Source organism: Zophobas morio, unplaced genomic scaffold (genome assembly GCF_036711695.1).
Source record: "Zophobas morio isolate AGI-343-1 ecotype UQ-CSIRO unplaced genomic scaffold, CSIRO_AGI_Zmor_V1 ptg000004l, whole genome shotgun sequence".
Classification (NCBI taxonomy): domain Eukaryota; kingdom Metazoa; phylum Arthropoda; class Insecta; order Coleoptera; family Tenebrionidae; genus Zophobas; species Zophobas morio.
The window spans coordinates 7238585-7253491 of record NW_026972109.1 but is presented as its reverse complement, the minus strand read 5'-3'; the positions used below and the strand labels follow the sequence as shown (position 1 = coordinate 7253491).

Below are 14907 nucleotides of genomic sequence, written 5' to 3'. Positions count from 1 at the left end.
TAGCGGGGATGATAGCAAATAATAAGTAAATATGTATATTTCAGCCGAAGATACTCTGCAGAATAAAAATTGTGAAACATTGCAAATTGTTTTTACACTGATTGTGAACAGTAATAATAATTGTACAAAGAATCTCGTACATTTGGTAAGTACAAACCAATAATTTAATACACAACTATTAAGAAAGAAAATGTGATGTTGGAAGCCGAAGATTATATTAAATATTTAAATCAGGGATTTTTTTCATTTTTCTTAAACCCTTGTGTTTTAAGCTGTCTTGATAATGTACCTTGTTCATTTCTCTTATTCTGATATAAGTTCTTGTTCGGACTAAACAAGTAAGCACTTCATCAGGAACACTCATACAGTCTATGTTCATTTTAACTAAATTAACAATATTTTGAATAATTTTTGGCTCTTTTTTTATTTCAGGCCCATGATAGGCCAGAAATAAAGTTTCCATCGCTTTTGCAATTTGTAAAAATTCTGGCGATGGCTGTATTAATTGCCCTTTGGATATAAATTGAATCCAATCAGAAGTAGATGTAGAAGCTACAACATTCTGTGATGAGACACCAAGATGAGAATATTTTGTACGAAAACGATGGGCAACATATCCAGCGAGATACCGGAGACCTTCATCGCTAACAATGGTGGATGGTAAAGAGACATGAATATCAGAGTCATTATCAGTGAACTGCAAATGTGCAAAATCGTCAAAATCTTGATTGCCTGACCATTCGTTTGAAGTACCGATTAATGATGTGAAAAGGGGTACTGTCAAACAAACTTCATTTCCACCTAATGGTTGAACTAAGTTGCAGGCGTTATCTTCCTCGCAATTTTTGTTGTTGCTTAAGGCTCTTGGTGAATGTCTTCCCAGAATATACCATCTTAAGCGATGCATAAAATCTACTGGATTTGGTTGGTCATTGGCAGCACCCATTGCTCTCATGTGAGAAAAGAAATTTTCCAATACATCTTGATTCAAGCGATGGGTCAAAATATATTCCAGATTGTATTGTTCTTTGAGGTGCAAAAACAACTTTTCTAGAGAGCTATTGCTAACAATAATCCCTTTTTGAAATGGTAACAAACATTTATGGCCTTTGACTCTTAGCTTTGTTATAGTTTCAGTCATTTTAGATAAAAGTTGTTGCTGCTTCTGGAGATCTAAACCATAGCCGACAACGCCAGTGCGCGAATATTTAGAATTGGTATTAAATAGATCAAACCAGTCATTAACTAACTCGACAAAGTTGGCAAGTAAATTAAAATTCGGATCATTAATTAAATTATTCTCCCCACAGTACTTAATGACATTTGCTGTGGTGCGAGAAAATAATTTAGCCGCCCATTTCACTTTTTGGCGTTGAGAACGCTTAACATCTATTAGGTGTTGGGTAATTTTATGACCCATTTTTAAATCAGATGTTTCACCCAGAGCTAAAAATTGTTCAACCGCGCTCTTTGTCAAGGTTGAATTTTCGAAAATAAATCCATGATCTAAAAAATGGTTCCTTATCAGTTTTAAAAGATGTGGAACATCTGCAAAAACATAAATGAGCTTTGTTTCATCACTAGGATGGCTAAAACTTGTGTTGCTGGTATTGATATTCAAACATTTCCATAGTCTCATGTTGGTCGTACCCATATCGCTTACTATGGCAGTCACTGTGTACCCACTGTGGTACAACTGTTTTAATGAATTATGTAATAATTCTTTGGTAACAGGAGTATCAAAATTATAAAATATAGGTTGCTTCCAATTGGAACACAAACCCCGGGCCATTATTACTTGGACTGCCTTGTGCGGCCCAAAAACTTGTTCCTTTGTTTTTAGAAAACAAATTTGTTTATTCACAAACATTTCATCGAATGATAAGACAGTGAGTCTTTCTAAAACTGTTAAGTTTTTGGCTTGTTTCTCCATGAGAAGAGCCACGTTTTTTAGCAAACCTGGACTTATATCAAAAGTATGGGCCCATCGTCTGAGAGTTCTCAGATCAGGGAATGGAAACTTGCAGGTTTGCCTCAAATATCGATAAGCTTTTGGACTCACACTTCTTAAAGAAATTGCTGATGCTATGTCATCGGACGACCAACAGACACGTTTCTGTTTAATTAGGCGCCGTATCTGACCAGGGGTAAACAGTTTTTTTGAAGCTGTACCAATCGTCACTAAATCATTTTTTTCATTTAATTTCTTTACGAGTCGTCTATTTTCCTCTTCAATTTTTTCATTTTCACGCTGTATGTCATCATACTTTTTCTGTAATGCATTAAATTTCTTTTCCCACTCGTTTTCATAATTTCTTTGTTTAGTTGTATCCTCAAAGTCATTTAGCGGCTGAATACCATGTTCCGTTTCTTTTGCTACGTCTGTTACACCAAACAAATTAACATGACACTTTTTGCGCGCGTTGATATCAACTTTTCGCACTATTTTTTCCGTTGAGCCGTTTTTATTTGGCGTAAAATTGTGTTCGACAGACACTTCCACTTGATCCGAACTTCCACAAAATCCACTTTTATTTGGAGATAAGGGAATTTTAATTGTGGGAATTGCCGTGGACACTAACCTTCTCCTGTTCTTTGGGCTATAGCCCAATATTATCTGCTGCATAGATTTATAATTAAATTTATCTTCAAAATGAAGAGAACATATTCGAGCTACAAAGAAAACAAATCTGTGTGAATATTCCACTGTTAAATGTAAAATACTTATGCTGTTACCATTTTTTGTATTAACAGGAGGAATCCTACAAAATGCTGACCACTGCTCTGATAGAACAGGATCCTTCGGAAATCTATAAAAGTGAATTCCTTTGGATTTCTTTTGGCTGGTGTTACAACCCATGACTGAACAGTAAGCCATGTTCCAAGATTTGTAATAAACAGGAGATACAATAACACAAAAACGACAAACTTAATTCTTGCATATACCTGCTACCTCAACTGTCACAATGTAGATATGACGTTATATTTTTGTTTTAAGAACGGTATAAAGTAAAAGAACTTTTCACAATATGTTAAATAATTTATTTCTGTCATTAAAACAATTCTATTTCATGATGAAAATGTTTTTTTTTTTGTAGTCCTCCGTTGGTGACTTTAGTTGGGCTCGGTAAATATTTCAATTTCCCGCCTGAATACAGCCAGGTGACGTCAGCAAACCTGCGTATGTCCATACCATATTTACTTGTATCATGCTTCAGGGTACCTATAAAAATGTAATTTTTTAAATAATTACCGTGTTCATTGGTTTCGACAAACTTAACATCACTTTTTGGATTTCATTATTTGAAAAATTATTGCTTCTTTGCAAAACAGACCAGATGATTTATTCTGTTCAACTCCAATCGACTTTCCAAGGTGTAATTCATGACAAAGCCCTTAAACGTTTTTCTGACAATTTACAATTTTTGAAACTGAAATGTATTGCAGTGGCGTTCACAAATGCTCGATAACACTGCAACCCTTAATGCTCTGGCCTGGCGTCTTTTCGTGTCTATTTAAAATGAAATTAAACCGCGAACCGGGCATTTCAATTTTTGACACATCTGACAGATTTGTTTGGACGTTCGTGACATTTCAAAACAGTTCAAATCATTTTGGTGGTTAGCGGCACGAGAAAAATTTCATTTGTTTTTCATAGGTGAGTTGACTACAATATTTTATAATGACCCTGTACTTGTTATATTATTATATATCTAAAAGTTATATTAATTTTTTCAAAGTAAAAATTTAAGGAAGTAAAACGAGTTAATGTATTTTAATTTTTATCTTTGTTCAGTACCTGTACATTTCTTACGATTGAAATTGAATTGCAGTGAAAATCTAGAAATCTTTAATAATTTAAAGAACAAAAGTATTAATTTTCTTCTTCTTCACCGTCATCTTCTGGACGTTCGGGAATTTCTGTTTCATCGTCATCATCTGCGGTGCCCTGAATCGTTGTTTCCAGACCTTCCAGTTATAATCATGACAGAATTTTACACATTTTAAAGATATAAATAAATTGAGATATACAATGAATATGTTGAAAATCTGTAAAATGTTTAAATACAATGTATTAATTGATAAATAATACAAATTTTTCAAAATTCAAGGTAGTATTCATAGATATCCATGGTTGATTGCATTACAGTACGTATGGATGAGCGCTGCGCGCTCACTGCCCTCTATTTCAAAAACGATTAAGCGCATGAAAAAATGTTTCAAATAAAATTTGTCCCAAATTTTGTGCTCTACAATTATGATAATAAATGTTAACATCACTGGAGCAATAGAAACCGAGATAATCGCAAAAAACTGTTTTTCTTCATCTTTGACCTTGAATAACTTACGACGCAGACACGAGATTTTATGAGACTTTTGACACAACTTTTAAAACACCAAAATTAAGGTATATACAAAAATTCAGCTTATTATCTCTCATTCCGAGATTGATCCCTTTTTGTATCCTAAAATGACTGGACTATATACAAAGTTACCATTTTAAACATGTTTTAAGTTTCTACAAGCATCTAGTGGACCATGAAATTTATTTTTAAAATCGTCGTTTAAAATAATGATATTGGCATTGTAGACGTTTGACATTTGTTTGACCGTAACTGTCAAACTCAACAGCATTAATCGTTTTTTTTTGTGGTATTTTTGAGAAACGTAAAATTGCACGTTACTTTTTTTGTGATAGGTAATTGAAGAAGGTTTAGATTTGCATGGGAGACTGGCTCCCGCCGGCGTTGTTCCCCTTCATCAAAGACTTCTGGAGAGGTTTGCGCAACTGCGAGAGAGTTTGGGGGCACTGAGCAAAATCAAACGACAAATCCCGGAGAGTATCGTCAAGTAAATTCTTCTCCCTCTCAAACGTTCCACGCTAATTTTCTCGTTGTAGTACTCCGCTTCCGCCTCTTCCCGTCGACAAACGACTAATGGCGGTCGAAAACGGCACCCGCACCTCCAGCGGAACCTACGATTACCTCTCAGAACAGCGCACCCTCGAAAACGACGACATTTACACAAAACCTATGGTACCTACTAGAAAAAAGTTACCTTTGTCAATCATAGCACCCCCTTACCTCACCCCCAAATACTAATAAAACCAAATTTTCATTCTAACCATTCATGCATGCTGTAAGTACTTAGGCACCCCCCCCCACCTCGTAAACAACCGAATGACGCTACTTTCATCCGACAGGAAAACGAACGCACTTTCCCGAACAGAGAAAACCTAACACTGCCGATGACAAATACGACAGCGCCACCAATACCTCAACGCGAACTAAGGCCAAGATCTCAGGGATTTAATACTAGTTTTACCGAAGTGCAAACACCAACCCGAGGTCTGGATTACAATTCTTCGAGTTTACCGCTGATGAAGAGCCGAAATTCGGATTCGTACGACATTCCGCTACCGCCTAAGCCTACTCATAGCCGGGAGAGGTCATTGACGAAGCCGCCGTCACCGAGGCTGCTGCGGCACGCCTCGATGACGCCCACTGACGGCACGTCGCCATTGAGGAACTCTTGGTCGGATTCGGGGGTGGAAGAAGCGCCCCCGCTGCCCCCAAGGTCACACAGTAAGTTATCCTCGTAGTTGGAAGGACGTCGATGTCGTATGACTGCATGATAGAGAATAAATCTTCGTGACAGCGTAGCTACTGAAACGTGTAGGAAACACGATGTGTAATTTTTCGTTTTTGTAGCTCCTGATAAGCGTCTGGTCGGTTTTTCGAACGAAGCGCCCCCGAACATCCCCAAGCGCGGCCAGAAGAAGTCGACTTCGTCCCTGGTGGGTCCGGACGGTTTCGTGACCGTCGAGTGCGGCTACGAGCTGACTCCCGACAGTCTGCGCGATTCGGGTATTAGCATGAGCGAGAATTCGAATTTGAACAACTTGAATAACACCTGCTACGAAGATTTCGACCTCAAGAGTCACCAGCAAGAGATGAATATTAGTAGTAGTCCGTATGAGGACAGCCCGAAGCTGGAGAATCCGCCTCCCATTCCGCCGAAGTCTAGTTTGGCGTGCAGTTCCAGTTTGAACTCTAGTCTGGAGCTGACGAGCAGTTTGGAGCGAAAGCGCGAAGTAGACGGCGCCACTCCCGAGAGCGAGAAGGAAGAGAAGAGTCCTTAAGGACGGGTTTTTTCAATGTTGTGATTTGTACCTAAACGTTAGAGTTAGTTCACTTTGGTCAGGGCAGTTTGTGAGAGTTCCAGTATTAGAGAACCTTCTTCTATTTATTTTATCCATTCCAGAAATAGGCAGAATCTTCGAGTATTTTCTTAAGTATGTGCTAGATGTATTATATTAGTTCTAGTGATGTCATCGTGTCATTTCCTCTTGTGCCAAAGCAGGCCGTTATATCAATTCAAGCAGGTTCATGGACCAAATCAGGAACAGTCGGACCTTAATTCTCTCATGTATTCACATTTACATCGAAGTTTTGTATATAATGGTGCTAATTTTTTTATCTATTCTACTGTACGTATTATTCGTTCATTGATTGGTTGTATTTGTCATATTTTAACCATCGGACTAGTCATAAAAATGATATTTATAATTATATTTTATATTACTAAAGTACCGTATTTTCCCATTCATGACTATCATCTAGCTTAGAATATTGTATCAGGAAAATAAAACGCTGAAACTGTATTGTGGTTTATTGTCCGACGATTGGGGTCCTGATTGATTTTTTATTCAATAAATATTTATACATCAGACTTGCTATACCCGCGCCGCGCAATCTAAGGTCATAAATTATAGTCGTTACGGTTCTGTTGCAATTATTAATAAGCAGGCGGAGACAAAAAACTATAAAATATTGATTGGTGGTTGAAGTAGGGTAAATTTTTAATTAGGACGCGCTGTATCTATACCTTTTCCATTAAAATAACCACCGTTCCAAACGTAACGTAAACATTATTAAAACTAATTTCTAACCTTTTTTTGATCTTTATGGACACCATGTTGTCTGTTATAAGACATTTGTTGCGAAATTTTTTTAATAAATAATCGCCGAAACTACCTACTGATGAATTTTAAAGTCACCCGATTCCGTCTGTCTGCCTGTCTGCCGTCTGTCCGAATTTTTATTAGACAGATAATCTCCGAAACTACTGAACCAGTTATTAAATTTTACGTGTAGATACTCCTGCACATGTGGTTTATGAACCCTCGTTGAATTTTTACCCTAGATATCTAGATTTTTAGAGAAAAAAATCAAAATTACAATATCTTGCGATTTAACTTTGAAACTAGTCTGAAATTTTTGAAACGTTTTAGGCTATCGTAAATCAATTTTTTTACATTTGTACCCTCCTAAAGCAATGAGATGATTTTACAATTTTGCCGATTTAATTTATGGTTACCAAATATAATTTTTGGTGATTCCAAACACATTGTTTATTATTTCAAATCCCGTTTCCGTCTGTCTGTCTGGTGTCTGTATCCATTTTTATCAGACAATTCATTTTTCAGTTCCTCGATTTTCCAATTTTCAAATTTTTCAATTTTGCATTTTTTGAATTTCTCAATTATCCGATTTTCCGATTTTTTAATTTTCAGTATTTCGAATTTACAATGTTTCGTTTTTTCGATTTGTAATACCCGTTTGTACCGTACTTTTAATCACCTGATTAACGTTATGGTTTGTTTAATTTGACAGATTTGTTTGACTTTTTTTATCATATGTGTAGTCTTCTTTTCACAACAAGAAATTTAAAACATGTTGAAAATGGCAAATTTTTGTAGAGAAATATGTATCTTGCAATTACGCTCGGCTCCTCGATCTACCAATGAATGAAAAATTCATCACAATTGAGATCGGGGTGGGTGGGTGGGGTTTAAACTTTGTTTTTTTTTTCTTATATAGTTTTCTTTCAACAACAAGATGGTTAACACGTTTTCAGTTTCTCGTTGGGAAAAAAGTCTTCATACATTAAGAAAAAATGGACAAAATATGAGCCCCGCCCACCCACCCCTTCTCAATTGTGATGAATTTTTTATTCATCGTGAGCTGAAGGGTGGAGCTTATTTGCAAAATCCACATTTTTCTACAAGAAATTACCGTATGAAACATGTTTTTAAAAGGATTGAATTTTCTAGAGAAATTTTGATGTTACAGTTAAACTCCGCCCCTCATCACAATTGAGATGGGGGCGGATGGGTGGGGCTTAACCTTTTGTTTGTTTTTTTTCTTTATGTACATAATTTTCTTTCAGCAATTTTTTGGCAGAAAGAACGAGAGATATTATAATAAAAAACATAGTGTCAATATATTATTCAATAATTTTGGACTGTACTTCTAATATAAACCATGTAGAATAACTTGTACTTTCTCGTTTTCCTCGAAGAAATGAAAAAATGCAAAAATTCAAAATTCAAAACTCGTGAAATTTCAGTTCGAAAAACTGCAAAATCTAAAAATTGAAACATTCGAAAATGAGAAAATCGGAAAATTCGAAAATTTAAAAATGAAAACTCGAAGAGATCACAGAATTGTAGAAAAGAAAAAGAAGAAATTGGAAAATTGCAAATGGAAAAATTGACGAAACGAAATATTGAAAAAAAGTGAAATTGAAAAAACAAAAAATTTAGAAATTGGAAATAGAAAAATAAAAAATTGAAAACTAGAAATTCAATTCGAAAAATTTCAAAATCTATAAACAGAAAAATTCAAAAGTTCAAAAGTCGAAAAATTTGAAATCGAAAAAATGAATGATTGATGAAGTGAAAAATTCAGGTCAAAAAATCTGTGGGACCGTTATTTACTTCACTGGATTTTACTTAACAAAAATTGCAAAAATAAAATAATTTTTTTCGAAAAAGTGGGATTTATTTTGCTGCACTTCAGAGGCGAGGGAAGTTCTGTTGGAATAACCTTCGACCAATTTTTTTTACCTGTTTTTTTCATCAATTTTATGGTACTTTATCATGTTTTTAAGTAAACAGGCGAATTTTGACGTTGAAGTTTTTTATTGCTTTTTTATAAAATAAAAAAAGTCAATTTTTGTCGTGAAGTTTTTTTTGCATTTTTTTAACATTTCACCCCATTTTTAAGGTTGTTTTTTAAAAACTTGTGAATTTCTAAAGATTTTGACCATAATTCCAGTGGATCCATGTAGAAACCGCTGACTTTGCGATTTTTATAACAAAAAACACTTCGACGTCGAAATTGAAAAAATTAAAAATGATAAAACACCTTATAATAAAGTAAAAAACAAAATGTGGGGTGAAATGTACCATTTTACTTACTTACCACTAATTTGTCCCTTTTTTGGTGTTATATATTTAATTTTATAGGATTGCATACTTACATGTGTGATTCATGAATCCGTATTGAGTTTACGCCCTAGACATCCAGATTTTTGTAAAAAAAATCAAAATTGTGTAACATTTTAGAATTTAACTTTGAAACTATAAAACCCAATCAATTTTTTTTCGTTTATGGCCTCCTAAAAATGATGACGTAATTTTATAATTTTGTAGAACCAATGTTTTTTAAATTTTATGGAACTACATACTCCATGTATGTGTAATTTAAAATCCGTGTTGAGTTTTTACCCTAGACATCGAGATTTTTTGGAAAAAATTCAAAATTGTATTTTACAATTTACCTTAAAAATTGCAAAAGCGAATCTACTGAAATATTGCAAACGTTTTAACGTTGTAGGAAATCGTTAATCAAAATTTGTTTGTTTAAATTTTATAAAATATATTCCTGCATGTGTGATTTATGAATCCGTGTTGAGTTTTTACCCTTGGCATCCAGATTTTTGGAAAAAAAAATCAACATTGTACTTACAACAGTATGTTACAATGTAACTTTGAAATTGCAAAAACCGAATGCTGTGAAATTGTGCAAATATTTCAAGATTATTTAAAACTTGGTTAATCGTTAGTCAAAATTTGTCTGTCATCTTACATTTTTGCCGAATTTCTTCAAATTTATGAGTGTTTTTGGCAAGAAAACTGAGTATGAATTAGTCAATCGGTCTTACTATGAACATAAACAGTCGAAGTTAAGCATATACCAAGAAATTGAAATTGTCTACATTTTTTCGCATTATTAGTTATCTGCTTTAAATATATTTCATATTTAAAGACGCAGGGGTTGCAGGAATGTTAATTACGTTCTTTGTAGAGGTTAACAGTTATTACATTTTTTAAAGAAGCGGAATTTATCGGACTATCTTCAATGGCGAGGGATTCTGTCAAAATAACCTTCCACAATTTTTTTATATATTATTTTGAATTAAATTTCACTGGAAATAAACAGTTTGACGCGTTTCTTTACTTTTTTTGTTTATAATAATAATCGATCCTGTACATAAAGTATTTTTTTGTCGTCTCAATTAATAGTAGCTAACCCTCGGAAATGAGGAAAGTTCATTAGGATTAAATTAATTCAACTGGTGTGTTTGACAATGACTCACATTATGTGTTTTACTAACGTAGAAGTCTGGGAAAGATATTATTTATGAAATAATATGTAGGTGTTTTAGGAGGGGGAGTAACTCTTATTAAATAGATGAAAGGCTATATTTACAATTTTAGGGACAGATTTTTTCATATTTTTGTAAGTGATTCCGATATTATTAGTAATAAAAATCCCATCAATTAATTACAGCCATTCAGTAGGGAGCCATAAAAAAATTACTGCTACCTTATAAATCTTATTCCAAGTCAATGTTATATAAAGGTCAACCATAAAATACATATTTATCCAACATACAATTTTCTGTAGGTAGTAATCTGGTCACTACCATTAAGCAAAAATGATGTAGTGTTTAATGAGTAGTATATGATCATATATTTCTGCCAAGTTTTGTCGGTTAAACCCGAAGTTATTCGTAATTATGAAACTTCCTAACCGATAATCCACATCTAAATAAATAACTCGAATCGATTTGTTAAACACCACTTTGTAATTCTATAAGTAAGAAGCATTTTTTAAAAGTGCACGAACGTTGCGAACCGCAGACTGAACACCACACCCAGAAATAAAGGCCTTAACTTCAAAAATAGTTTTATTCACAAACGGCTATCGATAATCATAATACATAGTAAAAATTTCGATTAAATCTAAACGCCTATTATTAGTTACATTTATAATGGATAACACAATCTACAAATCAGGCTAATCATTAGCGAACATATTCCATATTCATACATACAAAACCATAATTTTAATAACTTAGGGAATAGGTGGGTACATCCTCTCTGAATTATGGATAAGTTATGGGGAATACGAGTGCTATATTATTTAGTGAAAATATCCAGACAAACTTAGCCAACACAAAACGGAAAATCAAGAGTACAAAACGTTCCACCCCATTTAATTTACCATTCAGCGTCACCGTTGGCCTTTTGGAAGACATAATCCTGCCCACTCAAATTCATAATGCCATCTTTCAAATAAAACTTCCACTTGTTCCTATTCCTGATGATCTTATCATACTGACACACGACAATATTGTCAGTATCGAACAAGTCAGTAGGATCATCATCCGTAACGTCATCTTCAGAATTCAAGGGCTCCTCCTCGCCCCCTTCCTCTTCCATCTCCTGATCGTCCTCTTCTTTATCATCGTCGATATCGTCGTCGTCGTTATCGTCGTCTGAGCCGTCTTCATCGTCGTCGGAAGTATCCACAGGCCCGTCCACTTGAGGGATTTTCGTTTTTTTGTTCTTCGGTAAAATAAACTCGACTTCTATTTGTTCGTCGTCGTCCACAGCATGGGCCCCATCGGTCTGTACAATGTTCCTGTTAACAATAGTGACGGTTTGCTGCTGCTGACTATTAAAAACGGCGTTGACGTGCTGCTGGAGAACCGAAGACGCGATATTCGCCGGCAGATTCATGGTGGCTGTGATGATCTGTCCCGTCAGGACTTTCTGTAGCTGGTTACCTTGTAACGCCGTTGCTGGTACCTGAATGGTTAAAATCCTCGGGGCTTGATCTGTTCCAGGCTGTGCTGGTAGTGTGATTTGTATGGGCACCATTTTCGTCTCGACGAGCTGTGCCACGGGTTGCTGCACTTGCTGCACGGGCTGCTGTATGTGCTGCTTCGGGAATCCATTTGTGGAGTTCAACTCCTGCTTCTTCACCTTTTCTTCTTGTTCATTCTGGACTGCTTTACTCGCTTTCAATTTGGCCTCCCACGTCTGCTTCAACTCCTGCAAGACCTGCTCGTCGACGCCATCCTCGAGGAAGATTTCCCGGACGCCGCTGATCACGTCGTCTATCACCTCCTGGTAAATCCGGAGGACCGACGTTTTGCACAGCGAGTTCGCCATCTTCAGGGAAGTTACCTGGATTTGCGGAGTCAGGACGTCGTTAATGCATAGTCAGATGTGGGTACGTTGCAATATGTGCGAAGGGCTGGTTCGGGTGACACACAAGTTTCACCTAACCTTGATGTGATAAAAATGAAAATGTTCACGTTTGCTGATATGCGAATAAACTTGGTGTGATTATTAACAACAATTGAGATAATGGATGGTTGCTAATCTCATTTTAATTATCACATATGCACTTTGAGGTTAGGGAAATCAGTTGACCGACGACATCTTGCTTTTGAAGGAAAATGAAAAATAAGGGAAAATTACGGCCTGTGATTACGGCTGAACGAAGGACGTGATCGAAAGTGATACGCATGCGCCGAATTTGAAGTGGCGTAGTTCTCAAAACACATGTATTGCTGGTTGCAGATGTAAGAAAAAATGTTGGATTATATTGTGCTAAAAACTAGAAGCAAAATGTGACAATAATTGAAAATAAAAATGTTATCACTTTTAGTACCACCATAATCGGCTAAAATATAACAATACAAAAATTTGATTTCAACTATTATAAATAAATTTAAATCTTTTCAACTTACATATGAAGGTAAAGTCTTGCATAATAAGTCCATATGAGGCGAAATAAACTATAATTATTATGTTTTATTCTACCTTTTATGATATGCGAAATGCCAATTTATGAAAATAAACGAACTATAATATCTAGTGCCTAACAAATGGGTACTATATACACTGTCCCGAGATGAAGCTGAGTCAAGCGAAGCAGTAGTGAAGTTATGGCCAGGCTTAGATCGAATAGACCGACGCGTTTTTGGAATATCATTGTATTATTATTTATCTGCGTACATATAATCAGCACACTGAATGTTACTTGACCATCAGTGAACTCAGTTTCGTTCGATATCTGGTCTTGTTTTACTATAATAAATACCGCTCCTGTGCAGGTGTTTATTCATAAAGAGAAGAGTAATATACACTATTTGATAAAAGTTAACACTTTTATGGTAATCCTATGGCGACAGGTTTGATCTATTTACCAGGATTACACATACCTAAAGTACTATATTATAATAATAAAGTACTTTACCGGTACCTGGAGTGCTTTAATTCCTCACCATACCCAAGGAGTGAAGATGACCGCGGCCTGGAACTAAGGTTAAAGTTCAGATTAATTTTGATGATAAATCGCCCTTTGTATTGTCGTTTGGATAATGGTTTGAGTTTTATATTTTTAAAGATTAATTGGCATTGAAATTATTAATTAAACAGTTATATTGTTTAATGAACCCTGACGACTCAACTACTATAATGTTCCTTACCAAATTTGTGAGTTATGTTACAAATTTTGAGTTATGAGTTAAGTTACCAATTTTGAGTTTTGTTATATTTTTGTTTTAGATTTTTTAAATGTTTGTTTTATTATGCTTTTAAAGATTTAGTTTCAAAGTTACAACGTTTTTTTGAATTTATTTAAAAATGATTTAATACTGAAGTTCATTTTCTGTTAATTATATTTGCATGTTAAACTACCCTACAATTTATTGTTATACCAAATTATTCTCATATAACTAAATCTCTGTTGTAAATACTCATTTCTAAATTAAATATAATTATTCATTTAAGCAAAATGCATATATTTGAAGTAGTCTCTTTGTCTAGTCACTAGAATGTGTTACCATCATCACGAACCAGCCTACGAACAAATAAATAATATTTATCTTTGCCTTTGTGGCTACATACAAAGAAAATTAACAACATCCTTCTTTGAACACAGGTTTACGATTATCGTAATTATAATTTACAGATCTGAGCTCCTCTTCGATTGCTTATCTGAAATGAACAAAGGTTCTATGAATCAGATGTACGTATTGGTCGTGTTTCGAAGGACAGTCTAATAAATCTTTTATACCAACTTTTATGATCTACTGCATTACCCAAAACATCCAGATTTTTGGAAAAAAAATCAAAATTACAAAACAACATTTTGCAATTTAATAGAATTTTTTGAAATCTTGCAGATGTTTTAAAGTTATCATAAGCATGGTAAATTTTTGATCAAAATGTATTTGCTCAGCCGCCCCTAAAAAAGAAATGATGACGTCACCTCAAAATATTGCTGAATAAATCCTATATATTAAATGTGCAACATGTGATGAGTTTCCACTTGTGACTTATCACTGCATTAATATTTTTTATATTTGCTTATACAGGTGTCCCAAAAAATTAATGACTCAATTTATTTAATTCATTAAAGCAACAATTGCAAAACTAAATACTTTGAAATCTTGTAGACGCTTTAAGGTTATTGTAAGCATGGTAACTTTTTACTCAAAAGTATCTGTTTATCCACCAAAAAAAATTGATGACGTCATGCCAAAATTTTGCCGAATAAATCCTGTCTAAAATGTGCAGTGTACAATATGTACTGTTATTTTTCAATTTCCATTTTACACGAAATAAGATAAGTCAGTGAAATGGAGAAAGAAGGTGGGCGGGGCTAAATTTGTTTTTTTTTTCTAGTTTTATGAATAAGCAGTACCCCACCCACGCATACCTTCTTCGTTCCAGTGACTACTCTTGATATTATTCAG

General features: G+C 34.7%; 3 protein-coding genes and 1 long non-coding RNA gene across 7 annotated transcripts in view; 2 read left to right on the top strand and 2 right to left on the bottom strand.

Moving 5' to 3' along the window:
• Positions 1–6664, top strand: part of Spg (sponge) — a 49042-nt gene extending 42378 nt beyond the window's left edge. For 2 of the 3 annotated variants that reach the window (XM_064069996.1, XM_064069991.1), the window contains 4 exons: positions 4700–4851; positions 4901–5036; positions 5204–5585; positions 5712–6664. In XM_064069996.1, the coding sequence (XP_063926066.1) occupies positions 4700–4851; positions 4901–5036; positions 5204–5585; positions 5712–6142 (1101 nt within the window). In that variant the 3' untranslated portion in view covers positions 6143–6664. Of the gene's footprint in view, positions 1–4699; positions 4852–4900; positions 5140–5203; positions 5586–5711 lie in introns of those variants that run through there. The other variant, XM_064070003.1, reaches the window with a different exon arrangement.
• The window catches only part of LOC135139747 (tigger transposable element-derived protein 4-like), a 191023-nt gene that overhangs the window by 78928 nt on the left and 97188 nt on the right, over positions 1–14907 (bottom strand). The gene's annotated exons all lie outside the window — the stretch shown is intronic.
• On the top strand, positions 940–3081 carry LOC135139707 (uncharacterized). Of its 2 annotated transcripts, none has more exons than XR_010282190.1 (2): positions 940–1089; positions 1147–3081. It is a non-coding gene; the product is annotated as an uncharacterized LOC135139707 (long non-coding RNA). The 2 variants fall into 2 exon arrangements; XR_010282191.1 differs by having other exon boundaries at positions 1132–3081.
• Positions 11023–12633, bottom strand: LOC135139652 (transcription initiation factor IIA subunit 1-like). The gene has a single exon (XM_064069957.1). It carries the CDS (start codon positions 12308–12310, stop codon positions 11354–11356), a length of 957 nt encoding a protein of 318 aa, XP_063926027.1. The 5' UTR covers positions 12311–12633; the 3' UTR covers positions 11023–11353.